Source organism: Dendrobates tinctorius, unplaced genomic scaffold (assembly GCF_039654945.1).
Source record: "Dendrobates tinctorius isolate UK_male_01 unplaced genomic scaffold, ASM3965494v1 ptg000232l, whole genome shotgun sequence".
NCBI classification, from domain to species: domain Eukaryota; kingdom Metazoa; phylum Chordata; class Amphibia; order Anura; family Dendrobatidae; genus Dendrobates; species Dendrobates tinctorius.
This window is the reverse complement of record NW_027361899.1, coordinates 18,944,399-18,964,088: the sequence shown is the minus strand read 5'-3', so window position 1 is coordinate 18,964,088 and position 19,690 is coordinate 18,944,399. Positions and strand designations below refer to the sequence as shown.

At 47.6% G+C, this 19,690-nt stretch overlaps 1 protein-coding gene and 1 long non-coding RNA gene across 2 annotated transcripts in view; one reads left to right on the top strand and one right to left on the bottom strand.

The window, feature by feature from the left end:
* The window catches only part of CAPN2 (calpain 2), a 41,050-nt gene extending 28,085 nt beyond the window's left edge, over positions 1-12,965 (bottom strand). The window contains exons 1-2 of the mRNA XM_073556398.1: positions 12,568-12,965; positions 6,147-6,216 (exon numbers count right to left, since the gene is read on the bottom strand). Coding sequence (XP_073412499.1) covers positions 6,147-6,216; positions 12,568-12,804 — 307 coding nt within the window. The 5' untranslated portion in view covers positions 12,805-12,965. The remainder of the gene's footprint in view (positions 1-6,146; positions 6,217-12,567) is intronic.
* On the top strand, positions 389-11,689 carry LOC141060117 (uncharacterized). The gene is made up of 3 exons (XR_012222664.1): positions 389-2,594; positions 9,909-9,981; positions 10,895-11,689. It is a non-coding gene; the product is annotated as an uncharacterized lncRNA (long non-coding RNA).
* Positions 12,966-19,690: the final 6,725 nt, after the last annotated feature.

Sequence of the window (19,690 nt, the reverse complement as noted above, 5' to 3'; positions counted from 1 at the left end):
CTGGGGTTGCTTGGGATCAGGAAATGCTTAGAACTGCTGATTTTTTTTCCTTTTTCCAGAATAAGCACCTCTACTGTCTATAGGGAATGTCTAAGTGGGGTCCAAGCAGAAATACCAGGTAGAATGAAGGAGGGAGACCCCATAAAAGAATGCCCTTGCAGCGGCCAGTGCAGCCCCTCTTTCCCAGGCAATGCTGTCATGATGGCTCAATGAATGGGGGTCTTGAGTGGAGATCTCCTCCATGACTAAAGAGGCATAAGAGCAATAAAAACACATATAAAAATATATTAGTGCTAATAATATAAGTATCACACTAAATAACAATAAAATCTCCAATAATTTATAAGATACAAAATTCTGCATCTGTACGAGAATATGCGACCATAAAACCCCGCAGGAGGAATAATGAGGATTCTGCAGGAGGAAAAATGTGAGACTGATCTGATGAAAAGGAGGTCTGTGCCGCCGGCTGAACATGAATCACAAAACTGCATTCCAGGCGTGATGGAAAACTCCAGAAACATTCAGCCGCAGAAGAAAACACAGAGGAGGAAATTCCCATGTGGGTAAAAGGTAGGCAATCCCCGCTCACAGCTACAGTGCTGTACAGAGAGATGGGCCCCTAGGCACTAAAGTTCTTGGGGCCCATCCCACACCCTTTACCAAGGAACACTTACGATCAGCAGATCAGTGTGCGCAAAGGGGAGTGAGCATCTAAGTCTTCAGGAAGGGCAGATCACACAAGCTGCACTGTGTTACTGCGAGAAGCAGGAGGACAAAATACGCAGTGCAATCTGGAGAAGGTGAAATCACACATGTGGTAGATCAGTGATGAAAGGTGAGACAGCGCCTGCAAAAGAGATGGAACTTTTACCCGCATTCCGCCCTTGAAGACACATGTGTTGTTGTAATGTACTTAAATATGTGAAGCGGTTAGTGACATGAGTTATTAGTGTTGATGTTCTGTTCTGCTCAACAGTAGAGAGTTAAGATTAATGATTGGGAATACCCCAGAGTGGGAGAGGCTAAAATGAAGGGACTGGGACAACTTCCTGCCAGGAGGGCAGATAGGGCCTAGCGTGTAGCAGAAGCAGACCTAAGGTCTGACCAGAGATAGGAGACTGAGGCGATGGCGAGCGTGATCCAGGGTGGAGACGAGGAAAAGTTATAGAAGGAGTGAGCGATTCTCCAGAGACGGGATCTGGGCCAGAAGGCCTAGCATGACGTTCGCAAGCCAAAAATGCAATGGGACGAACTGGAGCATGCGAAAAGAAGAGAGTGCCCCATGTGGTAATTCCAAGGAGTCGGCAAGCAGAGAAGTTAAATTATTGGCATAAGTAGCTCCCATAACGGGAAAAGGACACGGAATCACGGGTTGAGATATAGGACTCTTGCTTGCTGGACTGCAGTGCTGTTTTTGGGGGACAAGGAAGGCTCCTGAAGCACAGTGGTGGCTTGTGGTGAAGCCAGAGGAACTGACTGAGACCGAGTGAGATTAGGAAGGAAATGAAAGAACGTGTAGGAAGATATTCTGTGTTTAGAGAATCGTCCATAAAGACTCGCACCCGCTATCCACTGTGCAATATTATTCAGGAAGAAAAAAAGTTTATTTTTCCGTAGTGGTCTCCCTCAGTGAATGTTACAACATCTGATCCTGGCTAGCTGAAGTCATCCGGCATCATGTGGCCTGCAAGAGCGTAGCGCCCCCATAGACAAGGTCCACAAACCCAGCCACAATCTCCATTTTCACGTAGTGGGCCTGGGTGTGAAAGACGAGTACCTCGCCCACGTCACATGGTAGAATCTGCAGAGACAGGGATTGAAAGATTTCATACTCCACAGCATCGGGGTTTATCACCACAACGGAGTAGAGATTCATCATGAGCTGTCAAAAGAAAAAAAAACACTCCAGGAACGACGCCGAGCTGATATATAAAAGCCTGTAAAACCAGCAGCATCCTGGAACCCCCCCCCCCCCCCCCCCCCCCCATTTTTTACTGGGCAAGGGACCCCCAAGAGAAGAGTCTGCAACTAGGAGCAGGCTGCACACTGAATATCAGGGGTCCTGAAAATGAATGAAGATATGAAGATCGCAGACTGAAACTCAGCGCAACTTCTTTTTTCCTTTTGTTCCATTCTTTGGTTCCTATAGAAATAAGGGTGCAGATAGGACTATATAAATATACACTTTTTTTTTTTTTACAAAAGATGATGTTTGATATTTTTGCATAGCTTCCCAGTGACTCAGAGATTGAATCATAGTGAAAAAAAAAATGAAAAAGCACCAAGAGGAAACCACATTGTTATTCGTGCGTTTGCTATGACAACCTGCTAGAATATCCACTGACAACCAGTCGCCAACAAGTAGCTGCTGTTACACTGTATCACTAAAACACCTGGGATGTGTTATGAAGGGTTTTTTGATTTACTTTAAATAATGCAAAAGATTTTCCTGCACAAATTATTTGGTTACACAACTGCAGTTTATCAAAGCCACATGCAAATCACATCTGCTGCCAGGAGAAGAGGCAGGGTTTTGGATGTGAACAATAAAAACTTCCATTTCCTGAGGACAAGGAGAGATTATTAGCACAGTAAGAAATTAATTTATATTCTGTTTCACAGAACTTTTCATTTGATTTTTTTTTTACTTTTATGACTATTTTAGATCAATGTTAGATAAGAGTCCGATCCAACCTGACAACTACTGTGCTTGAGAAAACAAAGCCTCAAATGTACAACTGCGTGCGAGCTGAGAATGAGAAATGGTCTATGGTAATCCTGCATTATACTCCAGAGCTGCACTCACTATTCTGCTGGTGCAGTCACTGTGTATATACATTACATTACTGATCCTGAGTTATATCCTGTATTATACTCCAGAGCTGCACTCACTATTCTGCTGGTGCAGACACTGTACATACATTACATTACTGATCCTGAGTTATATCCTGTATTATACTCCAGAGCTGCACTCACTATTCTGCTGGTGCAGTCACTGTGTACATACATTACATTACTGATCCTGAGTTACATCCTGTATTATTCCCCATAGCTGCACTCACTATTCTGCTGGTGCAGTCACTGTGCACATACATTACATTACTGATCCTGAGTTACAATCTTTTTTATACCCCAGAGCTGCACTCACTATTCTGCTAGTGCAGTCACTGTGTACATACATTACTGATCCTGAGTTACATCCTGTATTATACCCCAGAGCTGCACTCACTATTCTGCTGGTGCAGTCACTGTGTACATACACATACATTATATTACTGATCATGAGTTACAGCCTGTATTAAACCCCAGAGCTGCACTCACTATTCTGCTGGTGCAGTCACTGTGTACATTCATTACATTACTAATCCTGAGTTACATCCTGTATTATACCCCAGAGCTGCACTCACTATTCTGCTGGTGCAGTCACTGTGTACATACATTACATTACTAATCCTGAGTTACATCCTGTATTATACTCCAGAGCTGCACTCACTATTCTGCTGGTGCAGTCACTGTGTACATACATTACATTACTGATCCTGAGTTACATCCTGTATTATACTCCAGAGCTGCACTCACTATTCTGCTGGTGCAGTCACTGTGTACATACATTACATTACTAATCCTGAGTTACATCCTGTATTATACTCCAGAGCTGCACTCACTATTCTGCTGGTGCAGTCACTGTGTACATACATTACATTACTAATCCTGAGTTACATCCTGTATTATACTCCAGAGCTGCACTCACTATTCTGCTGGTGCAGTCACTGTGTACATACATTACATTACTGATCCTGAGTTACATCCTGTATTATACTCCAGAGCTGCACTCACTATTCTGCTGGTGCAGTCACTGTGTACAAACATTACTGATCCAGAGTTATATCCTATATACTTCACAGCTGCACTCATCCATACAATGTCTTGTGTGACGGCTAAAAGCTTGTTTGTTGTGATCAAATCTTTGATGAGGGGATATACGGTAATTATTATTGTGTGGTAGCACATTTCATAAGTTGATCAGGAATGTGCTACTGACAGTAATGTAAAGTGTATGACGGGGAACTAACGATCACACAAACTATCAAAGTTACATGTAAGGCTAAGTGCACACGTAGCAGAAAATTTCTGCTGGAAAACCTGACTCCCTTCCCAGAAACCGCGCGTTTTTTCTGCGCGTTTTCCGTTTTTACCGTGGTTTTTATGCGTTTTTTCCGCGCGTTTTCTAAACGCATGGAAATAATCAGAAACGTGGAAAAGTCTGCAAAATTAATGAGCATGCTGCGTTTTTTACCGAGATGCGTTTTTTTTCGCGGTAAAAAACGCATCAATGTGCACAAAAAGTGGAAATGTATAGAAATGAATGGGAAGCTTATTTTTCGCGTTTTTCCCCGCGGATTTTTTGGCAAATCCGCGGGAAAAACCGCAAAAAAATGCTGTGTGTGAACACAGCCTAAATGTTACAATGTTATTTAAGTCGGAGTCCGACTCCCATCCTCTGCCCCGGGGTGCTAGGTGTTTGTCCTCCCCATGCAGTTATGATGCATGTACATTTTAGAGCCGCTGATTCATAGTCCTGCGGAGTTTCCATGTCGGGTGTGTATGGACAGGTCACACCTGCTCCATTAAGAAACAGGTTACACAGATTTTGTAACACAAGGAATGAATTAGGGAAAAATTAGTTGAGAAAGAAACAATATACTGAGAAACCACAAAATCCTCTGCACATAAATCCACAGCGAGCAAGTACAATAAATGGTTCAAGAAGCACAGAAATCCTGTATACACACCGGGGCCCAGGTCATCCACCAGGGTACACACTGGGGCCCAGGTCATCCACCAGGGTACATACTGGGGCCCAGGGTACACACCAGGGTACACACTGGGGCCCAGGTCATCCACAAGGGTACATACTGGGGCCCAGGGTACACACCGGGGTACACACTGGGGCCCAGGGTACACACCGGGGCCCAGGTCATCCACCAGGGTACACACCGGCGCCCAGGTCATCCACCAGGGTACACACCGGCGCCCAGGTCATCCACCAGGGTACACACCGGCGCCCAGGTCATCCACCAGGGTACACACCGAGGCCCAGGTCATCCACCAGGGTACACACCGAGGCCCAGGTCATCCACCAGGGTACACACCGAGGCCCACGTCATCCACCAGGGTACACACTAGGGCCCAGGGTACACACCGGGGCCCAGGTCATCCACCAGGGTACACACCGGCGCCCAGGTCATCCACCAGGGTACACACCGAGGCCCAGGTCATCCACCAGGGTACACACCGAGGCCCAGGTCATCCACCAGGGTACACACCGAGGCCCAGGTCATCCACCAGGGTACACACTAGGGCCCAGGGTACACACCGGGGCCCAGGTCATCCACCAGGGTACACACCGGCGCCCAGGTCATCCACCAGGGTACACACCGGCGCCCAGGTCATCCACCAGGGTACACACCGGCGCCCAGGTCATCCACCAGGGTACACACCGGCGCCCAGGTCATCCACCAGGGTACACACCGAGGCCCAGGTCATCCACCAGGGTACACACTAGGGCCCAGGGTACACACCGGGGCCCAGGTCATCCAAGAGGGTACACACCGGGGCCCAGGTCATCCACCTGTTACTCTACTCTGTAACCATGGAAACACATACAATTGCATAAGGGCTGTATACACGAAATGGTACAGAATTTTTAATTAAGGCTTTTATTCTTGATACATCAAAGTAATATAAAGTGTAGCTGCAAAAGTCTACACGCCGTTTAAATGCAAATAGAAAGTTCAGGAATCACTGACGTGTGAGTTTCATGGGATGTATACTCTGTAGATAAGAGCACTTAAAATGTACTTGGGCAAAATATACATACCTGCTCCACAGTGTGAAAAACAAATGCTCCACAAAGAGTTGTACAGGGTTTCATCCAGAACTAGCACCACACCTGGCAGTGTCTGGCATAGCAGGTCAGATATTTGAAGAGAATGCAATTACTGCAATTCCGCACAGAACCTGTAGACAGGCGTGGCGCTGTTTTTGGAAAGAAGCCACCCAGTTTACATGTAGAACCTCTTTATGATGCATCTTCTCAAGTTTAACTAGAAGTAATGAAACATTTCTCATATCGGTCTTACCCAGAGATCCTTGGCGAATATCGGTACGTGTGGCTCCTCCGCTGATGAACTGTGGGTTGGAACACAGCTCCTGAAACAGAAAAAAAATAAAAGTCTAAAAAAATCCTATTAATTTCCAGGGGACTCAAACTGGAGAATTACATGAATCACTGTGTGACACCGGTTAGAAAAATGCAGCTCTCCAGAGGATGTAATATTACGATGCCCAGCATGCCCTGACAGTCACAAGCAGGACGTCGTAGTTTCTCAAGAGCTGGACTGCTGCAGGTTGCCGCAGACACAACTAATTAATATTTGCTATAAGTCTGATCCCTGGGAATCCCACCGATCTTGAGAATGAAGTGGAAGCAGAATTTGTATCCCACTCAGTGCACTTTTAGGATGTTTGCTCCCCGCTGCATTCATCCAATTGTGCCGAGTACTGGCGCTCGGACCTACTTTGATCAACAGGTTATCACTGAATAACCCCTATAAGTGATAGGAAACTCTAGCTATTCACAAATATGGGAATATAAATGTATTATCGGCATTAGGCCGGGGTCAGACTTACGAGAAACTCGGACGAGTCTCGCACGTCAATACCCGGCACTGCCGCTGGCACTCGGATCGGAGTGTTCAGCTGCATAGAAATACATGCAGCTGAGCGCTCCGATCCGAGTGCCGGGTATTCCGAGTGCCGGTGGCAGTGCCGGGTATTGAGGTGCGCGACTCGTCCAAGTTTCTTGCAAGTCTGACCCCGGTGTTGTGCGTATGGTTACTGTGTGGCATTATCTATATGGGCACTTTTTGGCATCATTTAATCATTGTGTGGTATTATTTATACGGGCACGGTGGCATTTTTCAGAGCCATAACTGGAATGCATATCCATGTATAGTCTCTTTCTTTACCTCCAATTTCATAAAGGAACACATGAGAGTTGACATAAGGATAAGTTGTGGCCTAGTCCTCGCATTCTGCATGTACAAAAGTGCTGATTTGCTTTTGCTTATCTCGAAGGTTGTTTGGTCCCCGTCTCCATGCAGCCATAAAAAAAAAAATTAACAAAAAAAGTGCTGCAAGTGCTTTAAAAAAGTTGCAAACTCAAAGGATATTGATAGTTATGTAAAACATTTGCCGTATATTAAATTATCATGAATCCCACGAGGATTGAGACAGGAAAGTGTCTGCTCACTCAGAGCATTATAATAACCTAAATATATCAATCCCCGGAGCGGCGCTGCGCTGTACACTTCATGCTCTGCACAGTCCGTCCATTAATCGATCACTGTTAATGGAGGACTGCTGACTTCTAAGCTTTAGCCTGGGATCCGGTTTTTAGTGTGATGATATCATCAGGCCAGATCAGCAATTATCAGTCAGAGATTGGAGATAAAGGGCCTTTACGGTTTTATGTAAATGAGCCTAAAACTTTATTAAAATTTAGGTTTGATGATATGAATGTCCCCAACATCCAGACCTGATGAATTTTTTGGGTTGTACGTTTCAAGTGAATTTACCAAGGTGCGTGCTTGACCCCCTCGTCAAGTCAAACTCCTCCTTGAGGTGGTCTTAGGTTTGAGAAGGTCTGGGGATCGATGGAGGACCTAATGGACAGGCCCCACTCCAGGACCCTATGGCTTAGACAAATCTGGAGAACATATGGCCTCCTGCCCCTCTCCGTTCAGCCGGTTTCAGAGGCACCGAGCAGAGAGTCTTCATCTACCACTCACAAAGGCCTTCACCCCACAATCAGCAGGTCTAATGTCGGATCCCCACACATGCTTCACTATGGGCGGTCCGCAGTAAATACGTTCCGTGGTTACGTAGCCTTACAGGATGGTTCTGGCCACAGAAAGGCCCTCCATGAATTAAAAGGGTGTGTCACTGTGAATGGAGACACTACTGCCCTGGAGAGGTCGTCCATTCCCTGCTGTTGCTAGGTGACAACCTGAACATAATGGCGTGTCACTAGTACACAGTGTATAATTCATCACACCGCTAATTATTTATTACAGAGGCAGACGTACAGTAAATGTAATAATAATTACACAAGAGACTGTTCTTTAGCATAATTTAAGCCTCCGCCATCACATATGGCGTTTGATGCAACAACTAAGGCCGGACCTGGGGACAACGGTCACTTGATAGTTAAAATAGGGAAACCTCTACTACAAAAAAGCCCCGGCCTAAAACAATTAGACATAATGGTCCAGGACGGAGCCGCAAGGAGATCTGTGTCATGTAATAACACCCGTCTTCTGGCCGCACTGTAAACAAGAGGACGGTGTTTGTTCATGGAGTCGCCGCTCTCCAGTCATAACTGGTACGACCCGATGAGATCAAAGTCGGTATGACGCCCCCTGGAGTCATTGTGTGCTCCAACAGGTGGCTATCGTACATTGCAAAAGCCGACCGGCGCACCCAGGAGCAGCGCTCGTGTCATAGATACACTAATGAGATGTGTCATCCATCTTGACACTATAGTAACAAGACTTAGATGACGTCTCGGGGGAGCTCCTTACACAGTCCAGAAATGGCATCCACACTACCCTTTATAATCACTTTCTAGGGAATCGTTACTTGATGAGATTTTACCTCATAATTAGCCAGATTATGTGTATTTTACCTCATAATTAGCCAGATTATGTGTATTTTACCTCATAATACACAGGTCTGAGTAGCTACCTCCAGTCACTTCCCTTTCCATCCTCTCGTTCCAAATATGGCAGACAAGGTGGGGCCTTCAATAGGCCCGAGGCTGCCATGACGAGGCCATGGGCAATCCTCAGTCATATTGTGGCTATATAAAACATCTCCCGAGCCTGCTCCACACATGCAGTGCACATTAATGGTTGTGGATGCTAAGGCTATGTGCAAACGCTGCGGATTCACCTGCGGGTTTTTCCGCGCGGATCCGCAGGTAAAGTGACCTGCGGTTTTCCTGCAGACTAGCCTGCGGTTTCGCACCTCTACTATGTTAAAGGCGTGAAACCGCTGCGGAATCCGCACAAAGAATCGACATGCTGCGGTTTGTAAACTGCGCGGAAAAAACCGCAGCGTGAGCACAGCGGATTTGAAATGCCATAGGCTAACATGGTACTGTACCATGTCTGCGGAACGCAGCAGAATCCGCAACGTGTGCACATCGCCTAAGTCTGTGCAAAGTGGGCTCCTACATGCTGCGGGCCTCCACATTTGCCCTTGTCTACCAAACCCTACATGTCTGTTTTCCAGATTTGTGCTGTATGTTTACTCCATGATACATCATATTTTACCCTCGAGACATTAAGTCAAGGAACAGGCGACAATTATGGTGGATTTTTACCAAATCTGTGAAGGAAAATAAGTCTTTGTGCAATTTCTATGAAATGTGAGGTATATGGCGGCACAGTATGGACCTATATTACAGATCCGTGTCATATAATAAGGCCTAATGCCGCATTCAGATTTCTTCACAATGCAATTTTCATTACTATAAATGTGGGTGAGGGCTTTAAAAAACAAAATTGCAACGGATGCACATCTAGTGCCCGGAACTAGCTGCGTCGCGGGGATCTGTACACTTATGCATAGCTGGACCACCAATACCAGATTTTTTCTGTCTGATTCAGAGTTATTTTATAGAATATGTCCTTAATATGGAGTAAAAAAAAAAAGGCACTATACTGCGGCTAAGACTGGCTCCAGATTCATGCAGTCTCCTCTTGGTATTCGATTTTTCCTCCTCATATTCCATTTAATCGGTAACATTTTGGTGTCCATCTCTGATTTTTTTATTGCAGTTTTTTTGTGAGTTGAAGTAACCAAAGAAGCAGTGATTCTACGATTCTGACTTTGTCTTCCTCAGCATTCACGGTATGAAATAATATGTATTTTATTAGTTCATTTTTTTTAACGTTCCAAGAAAAGGGGGGTGATAGAAACTATGTAGACTCATTTTCAATTATTTTTACAATATCTAATATTCCCTATCCGACTTAAATTTACGATGGACTGTACTATACTGCGGTGTATTGTAAAACTACCGCCCTCCTATGAAGCCGCTCAACCACAAGTTTACGTGGTCGCCTTCAGCAGGCCCATGGTTGCGATCCGAATCCCATTTCCAACCGCTTAAGCGCAGTTGTCAAACTAGACAGTGGCATCTATGGAGTTACACTGATGCATATGAATCTTGCTAGAAACACAGCACGCAGGTCTGGGTGGGCCTCCTGGTTGTGGTGGGCCTCCTGGATGTGCTGGGCCCTGACACTTTGCTGGATGCTGACTCCAGCCATTACTTTAGTACACCAAATGGCTCCACAGTGCAGGAGTACAAGGACTCCATGTTTTCTCATACGTACAGCTCTGCCATACAGGTCATAATATTCTGGCTCATTGCCTAGTAATTGCTGAATGGTTTGGATTTTCTACCACATGATATGATATACAACTTCACACCACTCTGAAAATAACAGTATAAATGAGCGTAATAAAACATCGGCGTCCAGCGCTCCGTGTATCACATCAGTGATCCATTTTGTAGCAGACAATGGCTATATCATGAAATGCTAGAGTTGGAAGGGACCCCCGGGGTCATCGTGTCCAACCCCCTGCTCAATGCAGGAGTCACTAAACCATCTCAGACAGATGTGTGTCCAGCCTCTGTTTGAAGACTTCCATTGATGGAGAACTCACCACCTCTCATGGCAGCCTGGTCCACTCATTGATCACCCTCACTGTCAAAAAGTTTTTTTCTAATATCTAATCTGTATCTTCTCCCTTTCAGTTTCATTCCATAGCTTCTCGTGTTTCCATGTGCAATGAGAATAATGATGATCCCTCTACACTGTGACGCCAATGATGCTGTTAGTTCAGATCACCAGACCTGCGGTTAACAATGGACTTAGGATCAGACTACAGAAAAGGAAATCCACCCGCTGTACACACGCGAATTAGCCCTTTGTTTTGTATTTAAATCTGAGTTGGTGCCGCACTTTATAGTCATAATCTATGCGTCATGTTCTGGTTCTACATAGCATTTTGGGGGTTTCTCCAACAGGAACAGCGCTCCCTTATACCTTTGTTCTACGATATCCCATGGCAAGCTATATAAAAAAAAAGGGGACTGTCGTATGAGATTTGTACAGAGTCTGTAAGTTTATGGGCGGCCTATAATGGCCCCGTTCACGACATTGTGTGGAGTCATAATACCGCCGTTTGCATAACGCCTTATCATTGCTGAGCCGATGTTATACCTCCGGACTCTGCAAAGCGGTGGTGACTTTTCTGCCCTCTGCTCCTCAGCATTCGGCCCCCCATTCTGTAACTTTACGGGGTCTCCACTTTGTCGCCGAGTTGCTGCGGTTCCTTCCACTTCTCAATAATATCACTTGCAGGTGATGGAGGATTTGCTACCTCGGTAGCTATTATTACAGGACCACACAGGCATCGCTGACTTCTGAACCACCAGCAAATGTTATTGTGGGGGCCGGAAGTTATACGGGGGCGTTGGGGTGAAACTTCTGTGTTAAGTAGTTCAAGCACAGTGAATGTGATTTAATTAAAATTTGTGCCTACTAAGCGTTTAAAGGTTCGTGCATTTTTTTTCTTCTATGCGGAGGCGAAAAAAAAAACGTAAATGCATTTTCTGGCCATAATCACAGCAAAAGCGCAGGTGAAAAAGAACATTTTTTTTCACACGTTAGGCTATGTGCACACGGTGCAGATTCTGCTGCGGATCCGCAGCGTTTCTGCAGCTGCGGGTCCGCAGCAGATTTAGCTGCGTTGTACAGTACCATTGTTTTCAATGGTAAACTGGAAAACGCTGTGCACATGCTGCAGATTTTTCCACGCGGTTTTGCTGCGGTTTACAATCTGCAGCATGTCAATTCTTTAGGCTATGTGCACACGTTGTGGATTCCGCGCAGAAACGCAGGTAAAACCGCAGGTAAAGTGACCTGCGGATTTGCCCTGCGGTTTCACACCTCTACTATGTTAAAGATGTGAAACCGCTGCGGAATCCGCCCAAACAATTGACATGCTGCGGTTTGTAAACATCAGCAAAACCGCACGGAAAAAACCGCACCGTGAGCACAGCGTTTTTTAAACCCCATAGGGTTTCATTGTACTGTACCATGTCAGCGGCAAAACCACTGCGGAAACGCAGCAGAATCCGCAACGTGTGCACACAGCCTAATAAATATGAAGTCACATTCGCACTGGTCACACCATTACAGTATATTCACTCACAAAGTTTTGCTGCCAGTAATGGAGGGTGCTGGAAGGAAGAGACGCAACCAGAGAATTCTGCATATTAACCTAGCAATAGTCCTGATCCATAGCTGGCACATATCATACAGCACCACTATGCGCTCCTAGGACTGGGACACTACGAGGTTACTGCCATTATGAGACTTGTAGTTCCACAGCAGCATTCACTCATAGACATATACCACATACCGTGGGTCTTTTCCACACCACGCCCTGGACCTTCGACGAGTTCTGCCCCAGTTCATTGAACCCTAAGGAAGAATGGATGGCGGGGAAGTAGGTGTCTTTAAAGAGGGTCCCAGACTGGAGACATTCATCCCTCAGCGCCTCGTAGTCCTGGTTCAGATATTTCATGGCCTTCTCATTGGTGCCATATCCGTCAGCCAGAGCCCTATCATGGGCCACTTGAGCAGCTACTCCACTCATCCCTGCACGGTCCCGGGACTGCTGGCTGCACTCACTAAGCGCCTGAGAGCTGCCGCCCCTCCTCACTGCTCAGCTGCAGGGTGTGCCCTGTCTGTGGGCTGCTGCAGGGATTATGTCACTTCCACTGACACTGACACATAACCAAAGCAGCTCCCGGCCTGGAGGAAGCTCCATCTGGAAGTAAGAATACCCAGCAATGGAGAGAATATATACTGATCTACATCACTATGCACAACGTACACAATGACACCACAGCCCACCGTGCAACGGTGCACACCCATGTATCTGTACCCCGAGTGTCAGTGTCATCATCCTGTACCCCCAGTGTCAGTGTCATCATCCTGTACCCCCAGTGTCAGTGTCATCGTCCTGTACCCCGAGTGTCAGTGTCATCATCCTGTACCCCGAGTGTCAGTGTCACCATCCTGTACCCCAAGTGTCAGTCATCATCCTGTACCCCGAGTGTCAGTGTCATCATCCTGTACCCCAAGTGTCAGTGTCATCGTCCTGTACCCCGAGTGTCAGTGTCATCATCCTGTACCCCGAGTGTCAGTGTCATCATCCTGTACCCCCAGTGTCAGTGTCATCATCCTGTACCCCGAGTGTCAGTGTCATCATCCTGTACCCCGAGTGTCAGTGTCATCATCCTGTACCCCGAGTGTCAGTGTCATCATCCTGTACCCCGAGTATCAGTGTCATCATCCTGTACCCCGAGTGTCAGTGTCATCGTCCTGTACCCCGAGTGTCAGTGTCATCATCCTGTACCCCGAGTGTCAGTGTCATTATCCTGTACCCCGAGTATCAGTGTCATTATCCTGTACCCCGAGTGTCAGTGTCATCGTCCTGTACCCCGAGTGTCAGTGTCATCGTCCTGTACCCCGAGTGTCAGTGTCATCGTCCTGTACCCCGAGTGTCAGTGTCATCGTCCTGTACCCCGAGTGTCAGTGTCATCGTCCTGTACCCCGAGTGTCAGTGTCATCCCTGTAGAATTGCAGAGATCGAGATGTCGTCACAGACAGGAGGCAGATCAAGAGTTAACAAATTTACTAACAGATGTATACTCCTCGCAGGGAGAAAGTGAATATGGGAGGAAGGGTATATAGCAAAACTGGAACTGGAGGGATGAATAGGAAGGAAAGGGGCTAAGCGAATGTTCAAGGAAGGAAAAGGGTAAACTTATCAGTCTGTCGGTTTCTTGATTGCAGCATCTCAGTCTCCAACTCGTCGCACCGACAACAGCGGCACGTGATGTCTCGGGGTCATCCAGGGTAGCCGAAGGTTCGGTTCGACAATGCAGGCAGAGTGTCTTTGCTGGGCTAGGCGGGTTCTCGTACCCGCGGTTTCCTGGTACTGATCTCTGCTGTGTATACGATACCGCCGGAGCGTGGCTCTGCTCCGCGGTGCATGTGTAAGAAGATGAGTCAAGACGGAGTCAACGGTGTGCGGTGCCCTTTAAGACCGTAACGATCGGGGCTGTCACCACTGTTGACGGGGGAGTTTTCCTCTGAGAGGGAGAGACCTTTTTGTCAGACAGCAGGGGGCGCGGGGTACAAAAGGAGACCTGAGCGTGGGAACGGGGCAGACTTGGCGGAAAGACGACAGGAGACGGTTGACTCCATCTCCAATACTTCTTGGGTCGCCCTCACACCCAGGGCAGCGGGGTACTCGGTATCGGGCTGGTGTCAGGGGGATGTGTCACAGCATCGGTGACCCGGTCCGTGGCCCTGGGCGCCCAATATCAATGGCGGTGATGTCAATAGTGTTATAGCTTAGTTGAATAGTTTGTGACGCCACCCGTGGTGTTTAGCAAGTAAGATGTTGAGCCAATGCTGCATGCAGATCCGCTGGGACTGATGGTATGGTGCAACAAAGATGGTGTAGCTCCCCACAGGTGGAGCTGTAGTCCCAGGGCAGTGTGGGTGCAATGGATGAGGAGAGGTGCAGAATGGTATAGATGCTGGACCCAGATGTAGCGGTGCTGAAGGTGTTAGCAACGAATGAATGGAGGACACCAGGGCTTGTAGTTTCCAAGCTTTACTCACAGTTCGTGGTACCCACTGGTGCCCGCCTCCATGCCGTGTCCTCTGGGGTAGAGACTCAATCAACCTCCCGGGCAAGTCAGGCTTCTCCTCTCCAACACTCCGCCAACATGTGCCTTTCCTGAACGACTCCTCTATTGCGCCTTTTAATGTGAAGAGCTCCAGTACCGTAGTTCTCTGGAATTCCTCCTGTCAGATGTTCCTAGAACCTTATTTGTATGACAGACAGCTGTAGCCTGATCAGGGACCTCCTGGATCCCGGCTCTATATTCGTGTTCCTGTTGTGTCCCAAGTCTTGGATGGGAGTAGTGCATTTACAGCCAACTACTCCACCGGTGTCTGCTGCAGAACTATAAGTGTCCATACAACCTCGGGGACTGGGCCCCGGCCTTGCGTTGAGAACCTATAGGCAGGGTTCCTCTTCCAACCCACAACTCCTCTCTGTTCTCCTACTCCTTTGTTCCACGCTGTTCCTTCTCTCTCTTATGGAAGCTTAGGTTGCAGTTCTACGTCTTTCTCCTTCTGTTCCTTTCCTAGGGAGCTCGTTCCACTAAGACCAGTCCTCAGCCTCGCCTGACTGACTGTCTTCCTCCGCCTTGAGCTCCCGTCAGGCTGACCTCATGTTAGCCTGCTCTCTGACTCAGACTCTTCTCAGACTGATCTGTAATTCTAAACTTTCCCACTCTTTTATATCTAACTCCACCCACCTCCCAGCACATCTCGTGTTACGAAGCAAGGACCCACGAAAGGTGCTCTGCTATCTCTAAACATGGAGCCGCAATCTGGTCCATTGCTGATCTATCCTGTGTCCTGTGTGTGTGCAGGTGTTGGAGTGTGGAAAGGAGTTCCCAACTTACCTAGGCGGTGGGGCACTACACCTTAGGAGAAGGTGCAGCACCTCTGTGGCGACTGAGCCTCAGGGGCACCACATTCTACTGACAACTCGACTTTTCCTAGTCCTCCGTGTGCTGACCTTGAGACTCCTCGTGACACTATTAAGTTACCGTCTGTACCCGCACCGTTGGATACCTCTGTTTTGTCCGAGATCACGGAACAACTGTTTAGAGACTACTCCGAGAGACCGCGGGTTGTTGTGGCTTGTACACGTGCTCGCGGCCTGTGCCCGGTGCCATCTCCAAGGCATTCGCACAAAGGACTATTTCCACGATCCAGCGTACCCAAGACATGGAGGACTGAATCCATCGGCACTGTCGGATGGCAGTGTTATTTGTTTCTCCGCAGCAGAGCCAGAGACTTTGTACATCGTTGGAGACGCCGCCAGGAGATATTACAACCTTCCTCTTGCCATAACTGCAACCGATAAGTGTCCCATTTATTTTATATGCTCTATTGCCATTTCTTGTGCCATTACCGGCACAAGAGAGATACCCCCGGTCCGGTTCATCTTCTTACATCCCAAACGTTTGCTATTATCCTGTACCCCAAATGCCAGTGTCATAATACTGTACCCCAAGGGTCTACCATTATCCGGTACCCCAAATGTCAGTATCATTATTCTGTACCCCAAGTATCAGTATCATTATGCTGTACCCCAAGTGTCAGTGTCATCTGTTGTGAGTTCATTCTCCCCTTCATCACTGAGGCCCGAGGAACTCCCTCTTCTGGTTAGGAGAGGTAGTGAGTCTGATTATCAGACACCTGAGATTAATGATGATGACTGGCTGAGTGGAGTCACAGACTGGATATAAGGCTGCCTACGCCCATTCTCCCTGCGGGTGATTTCTCTGTGGTATCCTTGGAGTCCAGTCTGAATTCCTGCTCTGCTAAAGCTAAGTTTTCTTCCTTGCTTTTTGCATTTGTGCCTTGCTTTGTTTTTTTCTGGATTTCAGCCATTCCCTGCTGGGGTGAGCTGAACTCCTTAGCTCTGTCTCCTGAAAACACCAGAGTGCTGATTTAGTTTTGAAGCTTAGTTGCTTCAGGGTCTTTTTCCATTTCAGCTTGCTGGCCTATGTTTTTGATAGGGTTTTTTGCCGATTGCAGACAGCAGCTTTCCTTTCCTTTCCTGTTTAGATTAGATTGGGCCCCAACGTTTGCTCAGCCTATCTTTCTATCTGTGTCAGTGTTTTTTCATCTTGCTTCACCATCATTATATGTTGGGGGCTGCCTTTTACTTTGGGGTCTGCTCTGGGGCAGTTTAGATTTCCCTTTCTATCTTTAGGCTATATAGTTCTCCGGCTGTGTCCGAGGGGTCTAGGGCACCGTAGGTACCCCCCACGGCTACTGCTAGTTGTGTTGATAGGTTCAGGGGTCTGCAATCTGATAGTTGCCAGCTCCTCTGGTTTTCTGGACGTAGCTTCTATTTTTGTGTTTGCCTCCTACGGTCACTCAATCATAACAGTCATCATCTGTAGCGTCAGGTTGTGCATGTGCCCTTAAAAGTCTGGAGATACCGTAATATCTTCATCACTGGGCACAGGGCGAAAGGAGGAACATACGTCCCATTTCTGGTGTTCAGTGAGACCTCTGAGACTATATCAGTCCTTTTCATGTTTTTTTTTTTTTTGGACAATGATGCACCTAGTAGTTGTTATTGGACAAAACATTCAACACACCCAATCGATTTTTAAATTAAAAAAATAATAAGTGTTCTGCTTGCTTAGGGCGAAAACACTTTGGTCATTTTATGGACACATTAGTGCTCTCCATATGATTATTAGTGTTATAGTCAGATGATTATGTGGCTCCCAGAAGGAGCTCCCGTCACTAGTAAGAATAAATGTTTAGATCTATCAAATCAAATGGGTAGCACAAGCTGCAAATTTTCGGGGCAAGACAAGTATTGTCTTGATGGACAGGGAACTGTTGTGAACTCATTTTCTGGTTTACCTCTGGCTTCTGGTGAGGGTGGTGGAGCTGGCTGTGTTGACAGAGGAGTTGTGAGTTCTCCATCCGGGCTCCCTCTAGTGGTGACAGTAGGTAATGAAGCTGATCTAAATGTCAGAGACCTGCCACCTGAGGAGGAGGACTGTGAGTGGACATCAGGAGTCTCTGACCGGACTTAAGTCAGCCGACTCCCTAGTTTTGTGCTGGTGATTTTTTCCTGCCCTGAGGTTCTGGTTTCCAGTTCTGTTCCTGCCTTCTCAAGCTAAGTGTGCTCTGCTATTTTCTCACATGAGATTTGGTCTGGTTTACTCAGTTTTTGTGGTCAGCCAGCCCCTGCTGGGGCTGTGCTGAATTTTCCATTCTTATGTCTCTGTTTATGCCAGTTTGCTTTTTGTCCCTGATCAGACTGGTCTCTTTTTGCTCTGTCTTCAGAATATACCAGAGTGCTGATATAGGGAATTGAAGTCTAGCGACTTCAGGGTTTTTGTTATAAGAAAGTGTTGCACATTTTTTGGCAGGGTTTAGTGCGTGATTGCAGACAGCATCTTTCCTTCCCTGACCTTTCTAGTTAGTGTGGGCCCCATCGTTTGCTCAGCCTATTTTTCTATCTGTGTTTGTGTTTTCATCTTGTCTCACCGACAATACATGTTTGGGGGCTGTCTATTGCTTTGGGGTCTGCTCTGGGGCAGTTTAGATTTCCCCTTTTCTTGCTTTAGGCTTATTTAGTTCTCCGGCTGTGATGAGGCGTCTGTTATGGTCGGCGGAACGCACCAGATATAAAATAATAAGAGGTGCGTTCGCCGAACGGGGTCCACCGTGCGGTAGTTGGTAAGACCGCTGCTGGGCAATGGCAGATGCACCAGAAGGTGATGTAGTGCGCACGGGTTAACGTCACCCGAACGCTAGGAGCGGCTCTGTTCAGACACAGAGTCGCTTGGCAGAAATATATGCAAAGGCGCTGGCCCTGTTATCGTCACAGGAGTCAGCGTGTGGCGTCGCAGCCGCGAACACCAATAGCTGCTGTTAATGCAGCGCAGCGACAACTATAGCCGCAAGTGTCGGCGCCGAGGACCGGGCACCGACGGACGCTAGTGTAGGCGAAGGAGCACTGTGGCGTAGCTTGCCTCTACCTGGTGCTGACCTAAGAACACACTCTGTCACCAATCGTATTATCCGAGGGAAGGGGTTTCATAATGAGTCAGCCACCAGTCCATGCATCCGTCACCATTCACACACATAGCAAGATAAGTCTACACTAGCGCATCGCCGAGCCGCCCTTCGGGCTTTTTATAGCGATGCGCTTCCGGAACCTTCCATTAGCTTGGGAAGGACCAATCAGATCCGACGCAGGACCTGAGCATGTGACCCCTGCTCTCCAGTGAGAGGTCAAGTTGCGGGCATGCCCAGTAGCACGGCATGAGGACTTAGCCTCAGGAGCGGTTCCCTGCAAAGCAGGTTGCGCTGCCATTGCTGCACCAGAGGTGGCAGCAACATCCAAGCTGTCAGAGCGAGTCTGAGCAGCAAGCCTGGCTCGCCGTGTTTGCTGAGCAACACCCAGAGTGGTTGAGGAAGAATGGGAGACCGCAGGATGTCTGGCTCTGGATTCCCGCTGTGCAGTGCCAGGAATCCGACGCCTAACATTACCCCCCCTCCTAGGGCCCCCTCCCCTCTGAGCCTCACTGCGCTCAAAAGCCACGATCAGGAGCGGTGCATGAATGTTCTCCACCGGCTCCCAGGTCCGAGCCTCGGGACCATGACCCTTCCAGTCCACCAAATAAAACTTTTTGCCACGGACAAACCTGCGCCCCACGATGGCGTTAACCTCAAACTCGTCAGACGATAAGTCTGATGACCCGGTGGATGGTTCAGAAAACCGGACCATGTGAACTGTTTTGAGGAGGGACACATGAAAACACGTCCGATATGGCCAAATGTGGAGGAAGAGCCAGGCGGTAGACCACTGAGCTTAGTCGCTCAAGGACCTTGAACGGTCCAATGTAACG